This window comes from Sarcophilus harrisii, chromosome 4 (assembly GCF_902635505.1).
Source record: "Sarcophilus harrisii chromosome 4, mSarHar1.11, whole genome shotgun sequence".
Taxonomy (NCBI): Eukaryota; Metazoa; Chordata; class Mammalia; order Dasyuromorphia; family Dasyuridae; genus Sarcophilus; species Sarcophilus harrisii.
Window position 1 is genome coordinate 425,655,319 of NC_045429.1, and position 21,164 is coordinate 425,676,482.

At 38.8% G+C, this 21,164-nt stretch overlaps 1 protein-coding gene across 2 annotated transcripts; it reads left to right on the forward strand.

The window, feature by feature from the left end:
- The first annotated feature begins 633 nt into the window (after positions 1 to 633).
- MRPS21 (mitochondrial ribosomal protein S21) lies at positions 634 to 19,896 on the forward strand. Of its 2 annotated transcripts, none has more exons than XM_003769910.3 (3): positions 634 to 737; positions 1,238 to 1,323; positions 19,316 to 19,896. In XM_003769910.3, the coding sequence occupies exons 2-3, from the start codon at positions 1,241 to 1,243 to the stop codon at positions 19,494 to 19,496; spliced, it is 264 nt and encodes an 87-aa protein (XP_003769958.1). In that variant the 5' UTR covers positions 634 to 737; positions 1,238 to 1,240; the 3' UTR covers positions 19,497 to 19,896. The 2 variants fall into 2 exon arrangements, with proteins under 2 accessions (XP_003769958.1, XP_012405147.1); XM_012549693.3 differs by having other exon boundaries at positions 636 to 725.
- Positions 19,897 to 21,164: the final 1,268 nt, after the last annotated feature.

The following is a 21,164-nucleotide window of genomic DNA, read 5'->3' on the forward strand; positions in this document are numbered from 1 at the left end:
GAGGGAATCTTTTCCTTTTTGTCCTTCTCAAATTCGCGCTTTGGATGGTCTCTTCGAGAGTCAGCAACCCCACACGGAGATGTAGTGTGACTGCCACAGAGGTAAAGTTTTCTTATGGCAGAGAGTGGGAAAGGAAGGGCAGAGCAGAGAAAAATAGAGGAAGCCGCAGCAACCTGAAGATTATCCAAGAACTAAAAGCTCGGATGGGGCCGGAAAGAAAGCAACTGTTAGAACTGATTATTTGGTTCATTATATCCGCGTTCGGGGAAAAATGCCAAGAACAGCTCCGGGAATGAGACATCTTTGGACGGGGGCCTGTTCCTTTGTACTGGTAATCCTGATGCACAAATTAGGCGCCTACTAAGTACTCCGTAGAAGGTTGGGGGCAGGGAGAAGACACGCCCCTCGTCTGGATGTCTCATAAGGAGGGCGACAAGGGGGTCCCTGCGGGGGAACGAAACGGGTAGAGACAGGAGCGAGGGTAGGAAGCCTTGCTCAAGGCGCGGGCCGAAGGGGCAGGGCCAACGTGCAGAACGCGGCGCGCTCCGCGGCCCAAGGCCTTAAAAGAGTATCAGAAGGTCACCCTGACGTCACCAGAAGGCGCGCCCGTGCGCAGCCCCGCCTCTCCCCGGCCCCTAGCGCTCCACAGCCTCTTTTCTTCCGCCCCGCCCTACTGAAGGAATTGCGTAGTTTCCGCTTCCGGTCGCGACGCACGCTGGAGATCGGTCAGTAGCCGAGTACGTGGGGATGAAGTTATATCTCGGGGTGGAAAAAAGAAGGGGAGGAAGAAGGGGGCGCAGGGAAACCCTCCCTTTATCCTTACAAAAGCAGACTAGGTCCGGGGCGGAGGGTGGGTTACGGCTCTATAAGGGGAAGTCGCGACCACAACTTACTCCTTGGGCCCTAGGGTGGACTTCCGTCACCATGGAAACCCATCTCTTCTCCTTGACGGCCCGCCCCGCTCTCGGCCTTGCTCGAGCCCTTGCCCCCTTCCCGGCCTGTCCGCGTTTGTAAGCACAGCCCCTTGCCCCCTTCCCGGCCTGTCCGCGTTTGTAAGCACAGCCCCTCCCCCCCTTTTTACCTTTTCCGTGTACTCCAGCCCCCGGAGGCCCGATGAACGCCGACTGAATTTCCTTGCCATTTCTCCAGCTGGCAGTCGTCTCCCCGGCCCAGCCAGCCAGCCTTTAGCTGTTGTAGTGGAAAACTCTTTTCCTTACAAGATCAATTTTGTCCCAAGGTCATGGCAAATCACCTGAAGTTCATTGCCAGAACCGTGATGGTTCAGGAAGGGAATGTGGATGGCGCGTACAGGACCCTGAACAGGTAACTGCTGGGCGATCGGTAGCCGCTCCCTCCCCCATACCGCCCCGCTATCGGGAAAGTTAGGGCAGCGGAATTCTAAAAGGCTGAAGGAAGAAGTTCGTCTAAAGTTCTGCCATGAAGAGTGTTTATTGGATAAGTACAACCCAGTTATGTGTGAAATATAAAATAAGTCATATCCCTGTTCTTATTGGATCTTTTAGTCTAACTCGGTTATTAAGGCATAACCTCATAAAAATTTTAATATAAATATAAATGGCTTTTGTACTTGTAATACAGAATATGGATAGAACGGACTTGGAGTTAGGAGACCCTTCTTCAGATCTGGTCTCGGATGCTTGCTTGCTGTTACCATGGGCAAATAACTTAATCTCTACGAGTCTCGGATGGGCAAATCTTACTGATTACAAATGTGGGATCTGCTGTAGTGGAAAGAGTGCCTGTTGAAAAGATGGCATATGCGCTTCAAAAGTTAAAACAACATGTGTTGCGCAATTCTTAAACATTGTAAAATGTTATTAATAATAATAGTCCAACATTATTATTAAGCATCTGGGTAATTCGGCATTCTAAAAATTAGACCCGAAAATAGGCAGCTTTCTGCTGGGGAAGGTATAGCATGAAAACAAATTTTTAAAAAAGTCATTTGAAAAGGGAAAACAGTAACATTTGGGGAGAATTAGGAAAGGTCTGTTGTAGATGACATCTAAATTGTGCTTTGAAGAAAGAGGGATTCTGAAAACAGATGGAGGGAAGAAACGTATTATAGATTTGGGGAACCACATCCAAATATGAGGAAACTGGAGATAGAATGAAATATAGAGAGAACTGGTAGCAGATTAGTTTTGCTAGAATGTTGAGTACATGAAGGTGTTTAATATGAAATAGCAGTGCAAAAGTAGATAGAAGCCACACTGTAGCAGGCTGTAAAATGCCAATCTAAGATTTTTGTATTTTAATTCTAAAGCCAGTAGGGAGTTGCAAGAGATTTTTGAATATTGGACTCATTGTCAGATCTGTATTTTAGTAATGCTATTTTCTAAATATATGCTATCCCTTAGTGCTAAGGGAGTGATTAATAAAAGGTGAAATTAGTCATGAAGAATTTATATTGTTTTGCTTTTTTTTTTTAATTTTTATTTATTTATTTTTTTATTTTTTTATTATAGTAACTTTTTATTGACAGAATCCATGCCAGGATAATTTTTTTTACAACATTATCCCTTGCACTCATTTCTGTTCCAATTTTTCCCTCCCACCCTCCACCCCCTCCCCTAGATGGCAAGCAGTCCTATATATGTTGAATATGTCCTAGTATTTCCTAGATACAATGTATGTGTGCAGATCCAAACAGTTTTCTTGTTGCACAGGGAGAATTGGATTCAGAAGGTAGAAATAACCCGGAAATAAAAACAAAAATGCAAACAGTTTACATTCATTTCCCAGTGTTTTTTTCTTTGGGTGTATTGTTTTGCTTTTTAAAGAAGATAAATCCTGATGTGAGTCTTGAAGTAAGGGGGCATAGTGTAAAAGATAAGATTGGACTTAAAGTCAGGCAAGACCTGGATTGATCTCTCCGCAATTGTATAACCAAAGGCAAGTCACTTCTAAGAGCTTCAATTTCCCAATTTGTAAAAGGAAGATAAAGTGAGGGTAGTGATTTTTAGACTTTAAGGTGTTGTAAAAAAATGAGTTGTCATTAATAAAGGATTTGAGCAGACATTTGAGATCTTGGAGTAAAGAGACAAAAAACCAAAACGGGTAGGAATGAAATGGGAGATGGTAAAATTGGGTTAATAAGTGGAAAGCCTTGAGTAATATTAAGAAATAAAGTTGTATAAGTATGAGAAGGGATAATGAAAAGTCTTAAATGATAGACCTGATGATTTGGATCTATTAATAATTGCTTATCTTCGTATATGGTTTCATGACTAAAGAATTTTAAACAAGTTTTGCTGATCATTAAGTGATACCCAAGACCATGAAGCTGATAACCTGGGGATGAGCAGAGAATAGAGTAAAAGCCAGATCCCTTGCCTTCTAATAAATTGCTTTTCATAATTCTGATTAATACTGCTCTTTTTTTTGTCCCAAATGGAAAAGCATTTGGTAGTAATTACATAATTATAGAATGTTAGAACTAGAAAAAAGTCTTTTAAATTATGTAATTCAGCTTCCTTTTACAGATGAAGAAGGCATGAGGAAAACAGAATTGAAGTGACCTGACCACCGTTGGGCAGGAGCTTGAATTCAGATCTACCTCTTAAGTCAAAGTTCCAGGTCCTTTTTATACCAATTGCCTACATAGTATTTAAATATTAGAGAGTTTCTTGGAATTTTCCTCCCAGAAGAAAAGAGTTGTAACTGGACGGGGTTTTTTGACCTTTTCCCCCCAATGAGGCATGATGGTAAGAGGGAGAAGAAAAGAGGAAGAGAGTTGTCCTCCCTTCCCCCCTCCACTCCAAAAAAAAAAAAAGGGTCATTGATTTTTGATGTGCAGAAGACAAAAATAGGGTCAGAATTACAAACAAGTAGGACAGCTTTGAATTTATTATATATTTTAAAAGAAAATCTATACATCACAGAGATTTTTTATTTCATGTACAGTGTTTTTCCTATAGTATGTATATGGAAATATACATACTTGGTGTTGCAAAATTTTAAGCTTGAGAAGTGGGGAACGGCGGGTTGGAGGGTGGCAGTAAGAGAAATGGAAGGATGGGGGGGCGGGGAGAGGGTGGTATTGACCAAAGTGCTATCAGATGCTCTGAAAATGAGAGGAGATTAATGTATGTTTTCAGGAGGCAATTGAGGACAATGAGTAAGTCTTTGAATACACTTCATAAATTTATTTCTATATCCTGCCCTCTTTGTAGTGAGATTTTTGTTGAAAGGAGGTTTATTTATAGCAAATGGTTGGTCAGATAGATGCCTTGCTGACTTACTCCCTTTTGCTCCTACCTGGAGCATATTTAAAAGAGGAGATTGGCTGATTTATTCAACTTGAGAGAAATGAATTTGTTCTGAGTCTTGAAAAACAAACTCGTCAAGAGTAAGAGTGGGAGAAGTGGCATCACATGTACATAGAACTGTCAGTCAGTAAACATTTATTAAGTGCTTACCATGTACCAGGCACTGTGCTAAGCACAGAGGATATAGAAAGAGTCCAAAAAGAGTCTTTGACCTCAAGATGCTTACAATCTAATGGGGTGAACAACTAACAAACAAGCTATATATATAGGATAGATAGGAAATAATTCAATGCAGAAAGGCACTGAAGGGGAATTGGGAAAGGCTTCTTTTTTTTTTTTAATTTAATAGCCTTTTATTTACAGGTTATATGCATGGGTAACTTTACAGCATTAACAATTGCCAAACCTCTTGTTCCAATTTTTCACCTCTTACCCCCCCCACCCCCTCCCCTAGATGGCAGGATGACCAGTAGATGTTAAATATATTAAAATATAAATTAGATACACAATAAGTATATATGACCAAACCGTTATTTTGCTGTACAAAAAGAATCAGACTCTGAAATATTGTACAATTAGCTTGTGAAGGAAATAAAAAATGCAGGTGGGCATAAATATAGCAATTGGGAATTCAGTGTAAAGGTTTTTAGTCATCACCTAGAGTTCTTTCTCTGGGCGTAGCTGGTTCAGTTCATTACTGCTCCATTGGAAATGATTTGGTTGATCTCCTTGCTGAGGATGGCCTGATCCATCAGAACTGGTCATCATCTAGTATTGTTGTTGAAGTATATAATGATCTCCTGGTCCTGCTCATTTCACTCAGCATCAGTTCGTGTAAGTCTCTCCAGGCCTTTCTGAAATCATCCTGTTGGTCATTTCTTACAGAACAGTAATATTCCATAATATTCATATACCACAATTTATTCAGCCATTCTCCAACTGATGGACATCCATTCAGTTTCCAGTTTCTAGCCACTACAAAAAGGGCTGCCACAAACATTCGTGCACATACAGGTCCCTTTCCCTTCTTTATAATCTCTTTGGGATATAAGCCCAGTAGTAATACTGCTGGATCAAAGGGTATGCACAGTTTGATAACTTTTTGAGCATAGTTCCAAACTACTCTCCAAAATGGTTGGATTCGTTCACAACTCCACCAACAATGCATCAATGTGGGAAAGGCTTCTTAGAGAAGGAAGGATTTAGTTGGAACTTGAGGGCTGGAAAGTCAGTAGTCAGGAGAGGAAGGAAAGAAAAGATAGTCAGAATTGAGGAAGAAGAGCATTCAAGGCCTGAAGGACAGCCAGAGAAAATGTAGAAGGACAACCAGAAAGACAGTCTCATTCTTGTGATTAATAAGCTCCCATATCCACTGAGTTATAGAAATGACTTGATCTCATCATTTAACTGAAATGACTTTCTAAATTGCTCTATTCAGTAACCGTTTTCTCCATTCTTATCCTTCTTGGCCTCTCTTCAGCATATGACACTGCTGCCTCCCCTCTCGACAGGGTTTTCAGGATGCTGTACTTTTCTTGAATTCTGTTCTGTTTTGCTGGATAGCATCCATGTCCTACCCCCAATCATTGTTGTGTCCCTCTCTCTACAGCTAGCTGATAGAATGTCAGCCCTGGAGTCAAGAGAACCTGAATTCAAATCTTGCCTTAGAGATTTACTATCTGTGTGATCCTGGCCAAGTCACTTCATGCTATTTGCCTCACTTTCCTCATCTGTCAAATGAACTGTAGAAGGAAATGGCAAACCACTCCACTATCTCTGCTAGGAAAACCACAAATGGGGTCATAGTTAGATCCCACTGAAAAATAACTGAAGAACAACAACAAATTTGCTTTTTGTGTCCAGAAGAGTTAGATTCAAGGTTCTTCCTGGACTCTATACTTTTTTTCTTTGTAACTTTATCATCTCTTATGAGTTCAGTTATCATTTCCATCTAAATGATTCCAGATCTATATAATTAGCCCTGGCCTCTTTCTGGAGCTCCAATCTTGCTTCACCAACAGTTTTTTGGTTATTTTGACCTGGGAGTCACATAGTCATTTCAAATTCATCAGGTTTAAAATGGAACTCATCTTTCTCCTCAAACCCACTCCACGTCCAAATTTCCGTATTTCTGTTGAGGGTGCTGCCATATTTCTATTCCACCTGGATCTGAAAGTTGTCATCTTGATTTCTGTCTCCAGTGCTAGAGACCTATTCACTTAATTGACAAGTCTTATTCCACTTATTGACTCTGTCCCCTCCTCTCTACTCTTAAAGCCCTTGTTCTGGATTTCACCTCTCCTTTGTATAATTACAGCAACCTAATTGATCTTCCTGACTCAGAGACTCACTGCATTTCAGTCTGTCCTTGCCAAAATGATATTCCTAAAGCACTGGTATGACTTGGTCACTCTCTAGTTTAATAATTCCTAATAACTCCCTATATGGCCTCAAAGATAAAATATATATTCTTCTCTTTGATATTTTAAACCCTTCACAGCCTACCTCTTGCCTACCTTTCCACGCTTATTATATGTCATTCCCTTTTACAAACTCTTTAATCGGCAGCCCTTTTTGTAGTGGCTAAAAATTGGAAACTGAATGGATGTCCATCAGTTGGAGAATGGTTGAATAAATTGTGATATATGAAAATTATGGAATATTACTGTTCTGTAAGAAATGACCAACAGGATAATTTCAGAAAGGCCTGGAGAGGCTTACATGAACTGATGCTGAGTGAAATGAGCAGGACCAGGAGATCATTATATACTTCAACAACAATACTATATGATGACCAGTTCTGATGGATCAGGCCACCCTCAGCAACGAGATCAACCAAATCATTTCTAATGGAGCAGTAATGAACTGAACTAGCTTTGCCCAGAAAAAGAACTCTGGGAGATGACTAAAAACCATTACATTGAATTCCCAATCCCTATATTTATGCACACCTGCATTTTTGATTTCCTTCACAAGCTAATTGTACAATATTTCAGAGTCTGATTCTTTTTCTACAGCAAAATAACGTTTCGGTCATGTATACTTATTGTGTATCTAATTTATATTTTAATATATTTAACATCTACTGGTCATCCTGCCATCTAGGGGAGGGGGTGGGGGGTAAGAGGTGAAAAATTGGAACAAGAGGTTTGGCAATTGTTAATGCTGTAAAGTTACCCATGTATATATCCTGTAAATAAAAGGCTATTAAATAAAAAAAAAACAAAACAAAACAAAAAAAAAAAAAACTCTTTAATCCACTTAGTTCTGCCACCTAAAGGTGAAGTAATAGGAGTTGAGAACTATTCACCCATCTCCTCATTAGAACATCCACCAATCAGAGTTGCCTTATATTTGCTCTCTGTGTGTGTTCCAGCATACCAGCATCCATCCCATGGACCATATTATTCCAGGCTCTTCTATTCCTCCACTAACTGTCCAAAATCTTAAATTCATTTTCACTGTTTTCATTATACTAATTGTACATTTTCTCTGCTGTCTCCTTTTATCTACAATCTTTCCCAACATCAGGATCTTTTCAAATAAATCTCATCTTCTCATTATGTGGCCTAAGTACTTATCAACTTCAGTATTTGACCTTTCAGTGAATAGCCTGTGTTGGTGTTTTTCCTGGTTCCAGGAGATCTTGCAGCTTTGTCCCTGGCTCCTGCCTCTGCTTTCTTCAGCCTCCAGCTCAACTCCGTCTCATGGCTTCTCAATCTCCAGTCTGTGGCGAGTAGTCTTTTCTTCCAGAGTGTTCTGTCTCAGAGCCCTGTTAATGTTCCGGAGAAATTCCCCTTTCACTCCAAGAGCTTCCTTCATTTATGTGATTTCCCAAAGGTTAACTCCACCTTCTGGAGGGAGAGGGATTCTGGGTTATCTCCCAGAGTGCTCTCTGGTCCTAAGGGAGGTGTGAATTCAGGTCTTATACTAGCCCTGAACTCTTGTGTGAACTCCATTGAGTACTTAGATACTTGAGCTCTCTAAAGGTGTGAACACAAGCATTGTTCAATCAGATCCACCTAATACCTTGTTTCAAGTTCTGGCCCAAAAGCAGATCAAATCAACTCCAATGTCTTCACATTTTGTAAAGAAATGTCTTAACACTTTGTAAAAGATTCCAACAAGCCTGAATTAATTTCTTTTTAAATACTGACTGATTTTATCTCTTTGCTGTCCAAGGGATTCTCAGAATTCTTCTCTAGCACCATAATTTGAAAGTGTTGATTTTGCAGCACTCATCTTTCCTTATAATCCAATCCTCACAGTTATACATTGCTACTGAAAAAAACAAAGCTTTGTGGAAATAGACCTTTGTCAGCAAGGTGATGTCTCTGCTTTTTAGTATGCTGTCCAGATTTGCCATAGATTTCCTCCTATAGAGCAAACATCTTTTAATTTCATGGCTGGTGGTGTGTTTGCAGTGATTTGGGGGTCAAGAATAGAAAATATGACGTGTTTTTCATTTCTTCATCTTTTTGTAAAGAATCAAATCACTGACATCTTGGCTTGTTGATAAATTTCAAGCTAACTTTTATGCTCTCCTCTTTTACCCTCATCAAGAGACTTCTTCATTTCACTTCACTTTCCGCCATCAGAGTGTTATCATCTGCACATCTGAGATTGTTCATATTTCTCCTGACAACCTTGATTCCATTGAATCATGACCTTGAGTCATTCAGTCTAGCATTTTGCATGGTATACTTTATATATAAGTTTTAAAAAAAATAATAAGATAATATACAGCTTTGTCATACTCCTTTTCCAGTCTTAAACCAATTAACTATTTCATTTTAAGTTTTAACTTTCTTTTTGCCCACATACAGGTTCTGTAAGTGACAAGTAAGATAATCGGGTACATTGTGATCCATACACTTACTGAAAGGAATTAAAATTTTTAAAGGGGGGGGGGAATTGATATAATATTTTTTAAGGCAAAAATTGACATCTCACACTATTTAGAGGCTTGTGCTGAGAAAGAGGAATGATGACTGTGTATGGGAACCAAGTTTATTATCAACTTGGATGTACTTTTTGAGTGCTTATTCCTGGAAATTGTCATTCTTTGACTCTGGTGCACTGCTCTATCCTAGTTTTTCCACTTACCCAACAACCTCCTTTTCAGTCTCTTGCAGGCTCTCTTCATCCATTATTTGCTAGTTTTTAAGCACAGATGTTTCTTGAGGCTCTGTTCTGGGTCCATTTTCATTCTAAACCTCTCCATTGGTGATCTGAGCTTCTGTGGTACCATTTATCATGTATGAGATGATTTCCAATTTAAGACTTGTATCTAATCCAACTTGATATCCCACTCACATCTGACATTCGAGATTTCCCAAATGGAATTTTTCCCTTTCGCCCATTTTTTCTTCAAAATCTTCAATTTCTTTAGGTGACATTACCCATCCAACCATGAACGAAGATTGAAGTACTTTCTTAATAAATGTTTGTTGATTGCGTCTTCTTGCCTTCCTTCCTCTCCCTCTTTAACCCCATTTAGTTAGTGGCTAGGTCTTGTAGATTTTATGCTTACACCAGTCCCTTTCTTTCACTGAACTACATTATTTAGACCCTCGATACCTCTTGTCTGGATTATTGTAACAGTGCCCTAATTGATCTCCTGGCTTTGAACTTTATTCTGTATACCTGCTTAAGTAATCTTCCCCGAGGCAGAGGGTTGATTCTGGTACTTTTCTGTTCAGAAGCCTTTCCTCTTGCTGCTATACTCAAACACGGAAGCCTGGCATTTAAAGCCCTACACAACTTTTTCCTTGTTTTTTTCCTTTTCACATACTTTTAAGTTTCATCCAGATGGACTTTTAGGTATTTTTTTCATAATTTAATATTCTATCTCCTGCTTCTATGCATTTGTTTGGGTCATCCTCCACCTGAAATAATTTGAATTTCTGCTCTTTCTCTCTCCTTTCCTCTTTCCCTCTCTCTCTTTTTCCCCCTCTCTTCCTCTTCTTCCTTCCCTCCCTCTTTCTCCCTTTGTGTCTGTCTTTCACTTTCTGTCTCTCCCTCTTTCCTCCCTCCCTTTCTCTTTCCTCATCTCTACCCCATAGAGCCCTCATCTTCCAAAGTTTTTTAATTTATCAAGCCTTCTTTGACTGTTCCTTTAATTGTTAAAATTTTCTCCATTCTCAAAATTTGTAAATATTTATCAGTATGAACATTATATCTTTCCAGTAAAATGGTCCCTTGGATACAAGTATACTGGATACAAGTATTGTTTTTCTATTTGTATCCTTAGGATCTTGTACTTGGTAGATGCTTATTACATGTTGATTGACTAAGCCCCATTCCAGAGGAGCTCCAAATAGTTTTTTAAGGTTTTTTTTGTTTTATTTTTTGCAATATTGACTTGTTACAAATAAGACACTGTTAAGACTTTCTTGTTTGTAGAACTTGGAATGGGAGTTACTTTCATTATGGGAAATGACTTACTAGGTAATAGATCAGAGAAAATCCTTTGTTGTAGTCTTATTTGCTGTGGAGAATTTGTTAATAATCTGATTGCCTAGAAATTGGTTTTAAATTAGCTTATCCTCATAGTTCCCTCTGCAGAAAGTATTGTTTCCAAAAATTTTTCAAGGGCACTTTGGATCTTTGCTGTATCAATTACATTTATATTTTGTACTTCAGTATGTCTTTCAGTGCATTATTGAGTTCAAGTAGAGCCTCAGACATATAATAGTATGACCATGGGCAAGTCACTTATCCATATTTGCCTCAGTTGTTCATCTATAAAATTGAGCTGGAGAAGAAAAGAACAAATACTGTATTTTTGCCAAGAAAACCCAAATGGGGTCAGAACATGATAACTCTGAGAACAACAATCCATTGTTCTTCCCAAGTGGTTATTGAATTGAATCTGTCTTGTCCTCAGGTGCCCCTGACCCCTGGTGGCCTGAAGTTGAAGAATTTAGAGGCTAAACACTGGTGTTTTTCCATATAGTCAGTAATCAGAGGAACTTCCTGTTCTTTATACTAATGTCATTTGAGAGAAGAAGCCACATTCCTTATGGATAATTATTCATTTCCAACCCAGTGTAGTGTTCTTTACTGATAGTGGGATGTGAAAAAGCATGAAGCCAAGATTATTTGGGAGGTTCACATACATCTTGTATTCTAGATTGTTAACTAAAGACCTCCTAACTGAAATATAAAGTATTATTTTTAAGTATTTGTAATTTTTAAAAATTTATTTATCTATTTAATTTATTCACTTAGTCTTTATTTTTATTTATTTAGAGTTTTTGATTTATTTAATTTTTAAGGGCACCTTCTTCCTTCTCTGATCTAATTTCTATTCAATGAACATTTTTCTTTTTTAAAATTATTTTTGTTTCACTAAGAATATCCCAATTGCTTGTAAAAAATTTTTAACAATAATTTTTTAAAATTTTGATTTTCAAATTTTCTCCCTCTCTCCTGACCCTTACGCCACTTTGAGAAATTGTGCAGTGTATTTTGATTTTATATATATGAAATCATGCAAAACACATTTTCATATTAGCCATAACATTTGTTTTTCTGATACCTCTGCCGGCTGTGGTGTTTTAAATTCAGTTTAAAACATCCTTATTCTAAGAGGGATGGAGAAGAAAGAGTGAGGGATTAGCAAAGGATAGAATAACAATTCCTGCCACCCTGCTTAGCCTCTTTGTGTCTCCATCCTGGTACCCTATGAAGACTGAGTTAGCACTCTGGATACCTTAGAATCAGCTGGAGTCAGGATAAGCAAAAGTCCTTGGTTTTTATTCTTGGTCTTTAGGGGTAGAAGTGAACAGGATGGTTGCAGAATCTTCCCCAACCTTCCTTATCATATCCTACCAAAGTGACTCTGGCTTGTCTTACTCCACCGCCTAGTCCCTCCTACAATTCTCTGTATACATTTATTGAGTTATTGAGCCAGAACAGAATAGTGGGAAGGACCATTTTCCAAGCATATGCTAATAGAGTATTGTCCAATTGGTAATTAACTTTTAGGTGCTTGGTTGTCCGACCTCAGTGCATCAACTTAAGTGTTTCAACCCTTTACAGTACCCAATCCCGGCAGGTAGCAGAGAGGCTGGAGAAGGAGCCCAAGGGTATTCAGTACTCTCAGACTCTATAGATAAAAATGTGTGACAAAATACAAAGTGCTGAACTTGGGGGCAGGAAAGATTTGGGCTTGATTTTTTACTTCTGACAATTACTAGTCATGTCACCATTAACAAAGCCCTCAAACTGTTTCCTCATCTGTCCCATACAATTATAGATAACCTATGGTATATAAATGTTATTACTGCCTTTTTTTTTTTTTAAACCGACTACTGATTAAACAGAAGTTAAGGCAAATGGCATTTGTTCTTTTACCCCAGTTTATCTTTTATTTATGCTCTTCTTTTCAAGAATGTGTTAGAATTTTATTGGTCAGAACATCTAATTTTGAGAGGATATGCCATGAGCATCAAGGAAAATTAAATATGATGAGCCCTGAGTAGCCTTGTCTGTTCTTAATATTGTAATTATTTTCCTTAGATAATCTTGAAAGCTTAGGCTAAAAGGAGTTGTTTTTGGTGCATCGAAGTCTTTGGGGACTAAAGAAATAACTTGTGTTCTTTGATGGGGAAGCTATTGTGGAGAGCTTATTCTATTTTTTTTTTAATTCTATTTTTCTTCTATTTATTCTTTTTAAGAAGTCACTCTTGTTTCAGAATATTCTTCCCTTTCTATTTATCTGGGATTGTTATAGCCCTTCAGAAAAACTAAATGGAGTCAATCCTGTTAAAGGTTTTTTCATGAAGAAGGTCTATTGAGCATGTGATAGGACAGTTAGTTTACTGGCATCTTGGGATCTCAGCAGGTAAGGATTGTCTTTTTGTTTATTGTAGTATTTCTAGTCTTTAGTATTGTACCTGGCCCATAGTAAGCAGTCAATAAGCCTTTATTAAGTTCCCACTATGTGTCATGCACCACTAAATGGTGGGGACAAAAGTGGAGATCTCAATGTCTCTGCCAAGAAAATCCCAAATGGGGTCACGAAGAGTTGGACATGATTGAAGAATGACTATGGAACACAACGTTCAAGTTGAGGTGGCCAAGAGGCAGATGAAGATGTAAGTCTAGAGGCCAGCAGAGGTTAGGGCTAGATAATTAGATTTGAGTGTCATCAGCATAGAGACAGTAATTTAACCCCAGAAAGCTGCTGAAATCACCTTGTGAAACAGAAGAAAAAGGAGAAGAGAAAAGGGCCCAGGAAAGAATTAGTAGGTGTGAAATGGGTAAAGATCCAGCAAGGGAGACTGAGGAGGAGTAGTCAGAAAGGAGGATATGATAGCACCAGCATTTTCTATCCCCATATAACCTCAGCTTCCCTGACCTCTACTTCCTTCACATAACTTCCTCTTCCCATGCATCCTGATTGACTCTAGCTTTTTAGGGGCATAAAAAGTCCCAGTCTGAGCCTCAGATTTGGTGGGAGCCTGAGACCATTTAAATCAACATATCTTGATGACTTACTGAATGACACAGGATTGGGCCTCTGAGCATATTAGGAGGTTCTTTCTTCTTTTAATATTCCTTATGTGCTTATCTTCTGGAGTACCCTTTTTAGCCCTGCATCAGATTAGAAAAGATCCTTTAACTTCGTGTCTAGCAGTCCATGGCCACTTTCTTTCCTCCTTAGATCTTTCAGGTCTCCTAGTTGGTGCTTTAAAAATTGGTTACTTTTTCTGTTTTCTAATTACATGGGCGCGAATTTAGGGTTGTTTGTTAGTTTGCTGTTAGTTAAGTAACCAAAAAAAAAAAAAAAAAGTTAAGTAACCAGGGAGTAAGAGAAAGGATAGAGTTAAATTCCTGGCACTTTGTGGAGCTTATCAGACAAAGGCCATGTATTTGCAGGATGTTCTGTCACAAAATCTGCGTGTATTATTGGTCAGCCAGGCTGAGGGGGAGGAGTGTGTGGGTGCCTGTGAGGTTTGTTTTGTTTTGTTTTGGAGGAGAGACTTGAGGTGGCCTAAGCTGAAAGCATTGGCTGAATGGCTGGCCATTAAGCCAGTGAAAGGAGGGAAACCTGGGAGTGTGCCCATTTGGCCCCCTTTTCCTTGGTAGCCCATTGAGTATCTTGTGCACACATTTGGCTTGATAAGAGCTGGCTGTGCTGACATATGAAACTGTTCACTTCCTTACTCAGGCAGCTCAGCACTTTTTACATAATCTGTTGAATTCATTAAAACTGGTGACTGGTTCTTTCAGGGTTGTAGGTTGCCAGGTATCTGCAATACAAGTTCCTATTTGTTTACAGAAAATCTCATGGTAGGGCCAGTCCTTCAACACCTCTGGGACAGGTATGTAATTAGTAGCATTCCTTCCCATTTTCTTGTGTATGCTGTAAAGTTTTAGAACATTTCCATTTTCCACATGAAAACTGTTAGTCATGCCATCTTGGTTTATGACTTCAGAGAACAAAAAGATATTTGCCTTCCCACTCGTGACCGTATTCTATACTTCTCTAGATTATTTTCGGTACTGCTTCTGTAGTATAGGCCCTTGGTTATCTCCCATCAGAAATGATGGAAGTATTAGATACTACAGTAGTAGTTTCCTTATAGGTCTGCCTCCACTTCTACTTCTTTTCTTCAGTACTCTTTTTTAATATGACTATCAAACTAATCTTTATTCTGATCATATTTCTGTCCTTCAGTAGATTTGTGATTTCTTTAATGGGTATTCCCCTCTGATGAGGTAGAACACAACCTACTATGGAGTTTCATTCTGTGATATTCTTATTTTTGCCCTCTAGTAAACCTTCCATACGGAAGCCATCCAATGTGCTGAGGATCATTTTCTAGTTCTCTTGACATTCTCTGAAATGTCGGCTGTCCGCCAGCTATTCCATATGACCAGCCTGATTTCTTTTAAAAAAAAAAAAAAAGATTGGGTTTCCTCATCTTGCCTGGGCAGTTCACAAACCAGATGATGCTATTAATGATTGGCACAGGTACTTTGAACTGTTTCATTTTCTACCTAGTGGCTTTTCTCCTTTCTTGGTTCTAGGAGTTCATCATTTTAATGCTTGATTTAGTGCAGAAACCCAAATGGCACACTCCCCTACAGATAAAACTCCCAGGTTGAAGAGATCTCTCCAGCCTTAGCTTTCTTGTTTGCAAGGATTATAGGTATAGCCACCTGCCAATCCCCCTTTTGAGGGCCACTCTTCTGACATCTGTAATGTCTCTTTTGTGTGCTTCTTATTGGTAATATGTTGCTGCTTGTTCATATCCAAATATCCACCTTGGTTCTCTTTTGCTCTTTGGGTGATCCTCAGCTTTATTTGGAAACTGTTATACTCCATGATTCATAATGATATACCATCGTCAGAAAGGGGCCATCTTTAGTTATTCTGATTTATATCTTGCCACTGGATCCTGTAGCCACGGAGAAGAAATTAAGGGTGATGATTTTGCACAGCTGTCCGTCACATTCAATTCACATGCATGTCACGGTATCATTTGCCTAATCTTTGAATACAAAGAACAAACTAGAACCATCACCAGAAGATCAATGATGTTAAAAAGATGGGCTTTTACTTCAGAAAAAAGCATGTAATCTATGAAAGTACCGGACAATTTCCAGTCTTCTTGCCTACACTCATTGTCTGTTGAAAGGGTATGGACTGATCAACTGACTTTGTAGATTAACTGTCCATTCAGCTATATAACATGATCTAGACATATTATAGACCCATCAACTGGGTTTTTCCAGTGTAGTTAGTTATACCACACACTTTTGAATGATCACAAATCTTATTTAGGAGGCTCTTCAGTTGTAATCACCACAATGTCATTAGCAAATGGCATTTGGAAGACTTATCTTTATACAATTCCTTCTCCTTTTGGACTCTTGTGTTGGACAGCCTCCATGACATTGGGAAACAATCTTGACAATCATATAGCTTCCTGTTTTATTTCCTTTTTTGATTTTAAGAATTAATAGGATCTTCAAGCAAAATATTTCTGTTGATTTATCTTTCAAAGACTTTATTTATGATTTCAACATGTGCATGGGAGATTTTTAAGAACAGTTTTTCTCTACCATATCAAATGCCTTTGTTAAAAAAAAAAATTACAAACTAAGTACAGTGGGAATTTGCAGTCTTTGTATCTTTTAGTCAGTTACCATAAAGCTGTTGTCTGCTGGAGCATAAAGCTGGTTGTGTGAAAGTATGGCTTTTTTTTTTTTTTTTTTTTTAAATCTGGTTTTATTATCCAGAAATCTTAAGTGGTTTCTTACTGTCTACTAAGCAAAGGTCAGACTTTTTTATATTGCAGTCAAGACTTTTCCTTTCTTACCTTATCACATACTATATTCTTCAAACCAATTGAGTTGTTCTATTCCCCACGGATATACTAGTAAATATTTAACTGGCTCTCCAAAAAAAATTTCAGACATCACATTGTTAAATTTCATCTGCATTGTTAACATGTCATCTTGATTTCTTAAGTCTAGACAATCAACCAATCTTTGATTTAGAGCATTATTGATTTAACAATTGACTCCACTCCTATATATGTTCATGACCTGGAAGTCTTTCTTCTCTTATTCTATTTCTAACCACTTGCTAAAGGCCAGCTCAGTCAGTAGTGATAACTTATTTCCCCTTAGACTTCACAAAGGGCTTTGTTTTATACCTTTAGGTTGCAAAATCTGAGGGAAATATTAGAAATTATCTTGTGTCTTACTATATTATATTATGATGAGGAAAATGAGTTTTAAAGTTGTCACTTGCCTATGTTCATACAGGTAGTAAACTGGGATTTGACTCCAGGCTCCTAACTCCTAATCCTCTACTACTAAATCTCTCTGAGTATCATTATATATCATATTTATGAATTTTATTAAAATTTAAGTTCCATGAAATCAGGCACTTTTATTTTACCCAAGCTTCGTATTCCCCACCCCCAATACTTATCACAGTGCTCCATGTACAGCAGATGATTAATTAATGTAAATTGAATTGACTCAGGGAATTCCTGTCAGGGAATCTCTTTTGTAGATTTCATCCAAAATGTCGGAAGGATCTAGTCACCTTTTAATTTTCTCACCTTTGTACCATTCTCCCACTAGATGCTACCTTACGGTCTTATGATCCAATGAAATAAAAAATGTAAAGCACTTGCAAACCTTAAGGTATTGCATAAACCTATGTATTGGAGGATGAACTCGTTATAATTTTCTCTTATATTCTTCTTTATTTTCTCTCAAATTTCTCTTCTTTCTGTTCACTGGTAGGATCTCTGAAGTCAGAATTTCAGAGCTGAAGGGGACCTTAGAAATATATCACTTCATAATCTCTTCTAGGATTTCACTTCATATTCTCTTCTAAAGTTTGTTCTCTTGAATTCCTTTACATTCAATCTTCCTTTTTCTGTATCTGATCTTACAAAACACTGGTCCCCCACTGTGGTACTGAGGGCTTTGAGTGGTGATAAGACCCCATCTCTGAGCAACACAACTCAAGCAAATTCCCAGCCTTACCCCCAAGACACAGTGCCATATTGAGGTGTGTGAATACCATGATTATCACCATGATAATCATCAGCATTTTTTTGGCTTCTAATTAAAGTACACATGCCCTAATTAAAGATCCTGCTGTGGAAAGCATCATAATCTAGGGGAAAGAGTATTAGCTTTGGAAGCAGAGTCAAGTTCAGCTTCTGCCTTTGATGTGTGACTTCTGGGAAGTCATTGACTCTTCCTGGGCCTCTTAACCTTTAAAATGAATGGACTGTATTAAGTGGTCTGTGAACTTTCATCTAGCTTTAAATCTGTTGTTGTGGGATCCTTGGAATGGGGTTGTGATTCTCAAGACATCCCAAAAAGTGAAGAGAGATTTCTGAGAAGCATTTTTTAGAATAGAAAGGCGTGTCAGTTTCCAGACCTAATGGCTCTTGAACTGCTTGAGGTCTGAAAATTAGCAAACGGAAATGTATGGCACCCCTTACAAACCTAGGCAGACTTGTCTAAAGTAAAACCCTGCAATATTTGAGTGTTTATTTTCTCCCTAACTTAAGTTAATCTCTTTCCCAGTATCTTGGGAATTTGAAGGGCCCTATTTCTACACAAATCTATTCAAAAATGATTGTCTGAATTACCAATTATATGTGACAGTTAAGCAGCAGGACTCTGAGTGCTACTCAGCACCCCTGAGTCCTGCGTAGAAATCTAGAGTAAGGTTTCAGATATACATTCACATTCGTAATTTACCTCGTATGTTTTTTATCTGGCTTTTGTGCATTCAAATAACTACTTTCAAGAACTTTATGATGTTGATACAGAATAGTATCAATGAATAAAAGACTTCCCACTGAGCAGAGTTGGCTGGTAGTTTGTGTACTTTGTCCAACCTAATTCTCACCCCACCTTCTCTCTGTAATAACCATGTTTCAGGCTCCAAATCCTGAATCCTTATTGTGACTCATTTATTAGATACAGTGTAGTGATAGAGTAAGCTAGGAATTGGGCCAAACCCAGTTACAGAGGGCAGCAGAATGGTGCCTTCACCGCTTCAGAGCACCAGCTGAATAAGGTTCGGGGAGATATTTGGATATGAGTAATAGGGTCAATTCCTTCAAGGGGAGATTTCCCAGGAATTACAGAAAGTTATTAGGTGGGCTCCCATGGGAGTCACATCACACTCAGTGTTTCTGTTTTCACTTGGCTCAGTGGAGAAGGGAAAGGGAAGAGTTAGATCATAGGCTCGAGGAAGGAAAAAATTTTCCACATGCTACCTTGCTAAGAGCTTGGGGGTATATAGGATAGATAGCACCTAGATTCCTATTTATATCGCTTTTTGATAGGCCTTGATACTATTTCTTTACAGAGCCCAGGGATAATTAGATCATAATTCCTGAGAGTGAGAACATTCTTTTCCCCTTCCTTTGCATTGCTCAGTAGATAGCTGGGCTGAGTTTTATACATTGCAGGGGAAGTATTCGATGTCCAAGACATCTAACCAATTTGTTTTGTCTTTGAAGAATTCTTACTGCCGATGGACTCATTGATGACATCAAGAGGCGGAGATACTACGAGAAGCCATGTCGTCGAAGACAGAGAGAGAGCTATGAGACTTGTCGGCGCATTTACAACATGGAAATGGCACGAAAGATTAACTTCTTGATGCGCAAGAATCGGTTGGATCCATGGCAGGGCTGCTGAAGCCATTAGAGAGAAAGAGACCCAGTGTGAGAACTCCCTAGTATGCAGTAGCTCTGTCTCCATAGGTTTCTTCTAAGAACCTAAAAATTGGGACATTTGCTTCTTTTTCCAGTCCTATTTTTTCTTGCCATCTTTTCTATCCCAATATAATCAAGATACATACATGCATTCACATGTATTCACATGCATTTATTCCCCCTCCCAAGCCAGTGATATCATTAAATGTTCCTCCTTGACATCATGTGTCTTTGATTAATGAAAAACCCCACAGGATTATGTCTTTGCCATTCTGAAGAAACTGGGGTGGGGCAGAGTCTTCAAAAATTCCATGATTGGAATATAACACTTTTCATCCATTCTTTGTTTTCTAATAGTTCCTAATAAAGAACACTAAGGACTACAGATAAAAATGGTCCCCTAGTATTATTTGAAAAAGTCATCTCTTTACTGAATAATTCCCTAAAGAAGAAGGGTAAAGGCTCATGTAATTGGAATAAATTATATTTCTGAAGTACCCAGCCACACTGATATGCTGAAATCTTCTCTCATGGGAATTCCTAGAAAATAATCCAATTTGACTTTCATTCCTGTTTTCTCTCTCATTCTGAGGTATGTTGGGGGGGGGGGGGGAAGAGGGGAGGGGATGACAATAGACATAAAGATGAATGGGGAACAGCTGAAATGTGGAGAAGATGGAACCCATATAGGATAGACAAATCAAGGAAATAAAGTGGAGTTTTCCACCCCCACCCCCCCACTTGCTTTTCCCCCAGCAGGGACTCTTGGGTTTATGACACTGACAGCTTGTGGCATCAGGCCACTGGGGGGAAAGCCAGCTGCTTTGCTTCCTCTCCTGCTGTCTGTTTGCTCTGGCCATGGTCTCCAGATAACTATGTTGCTGATATTAGGCAAGTAGGCGCCAAACCCTGCAGGGGATGGTGGGGAAGGCCAAGGTGGGCAGCCCACCCTGCTATTTTGCACAGGCTGTAGCCTGCTGAAGCCTTCTGTAGCTGTATGATGTTCAAAAAGGAAATAAACAGAATGCAGACTGCCAAGCTTCCCTCTTGTTTGCTGATGTTCAGACATCTCCCTCTGGTGGTAAGAAAGGCTGGCTTTGGGTTGCTTTTAGCCCAACTCATTTATCTTCTTTTAAACCTCTTGAGGATTTCCATTTATACTAACACCCTTACTGATTAAGCTGGGGTTGTAATGCCAACTCATGTGGTCCTTGCCCTCTTTTGAACTTTTGCCCTTCCATTAATGGCAAAGTTAAGAATACTTGAGCGATACTAGAGAAATAGAAGATATCCTTATCTCCTAGAAGTCAAAAAGCCAGCTGAAAAGACTATATACATATGGAACCTTTTTTTTTTTTAAATATATATAGCTTTTTATTTATAAGATATATGCATAGATAATTTTTCAGCATTGACAGTTGCAAATCCTTTCGTTACAATTTTTCCCCTCCTCCCTCACCCCCTCCCCCAGATGGCAGGTTGACCCATACATTTAAATATGTTAAAGTATAAGTTAAATACACTATATGTATACATGTCCAAACAGTTAATTTGATGTATAAAGAGTCGGACTTCGAAATAGTGTACAATTAGCCTGTGAAGGAAATCAAAAATGCAGGCGGACAAAAATAGAGGGATTGGGAATTCTATG

Excerpts from the sequence above, each read along its gene's own strand:
- MRPS21 (XM_003769910.3), top strand. The coding sequence starts at position 1,241 with ATGGCAAATCACCTGAAGTTCATTGCCAGAACCGTGATGGTTCAGGAA. Across the intron at positions 1,324-19,315 it reads GCGTACAGGACCCTGAACAG|AATTCTTACTGCCGATGGAC; the intron begins GTAACTGCTGGG and ends TTGTCTTTGAAG.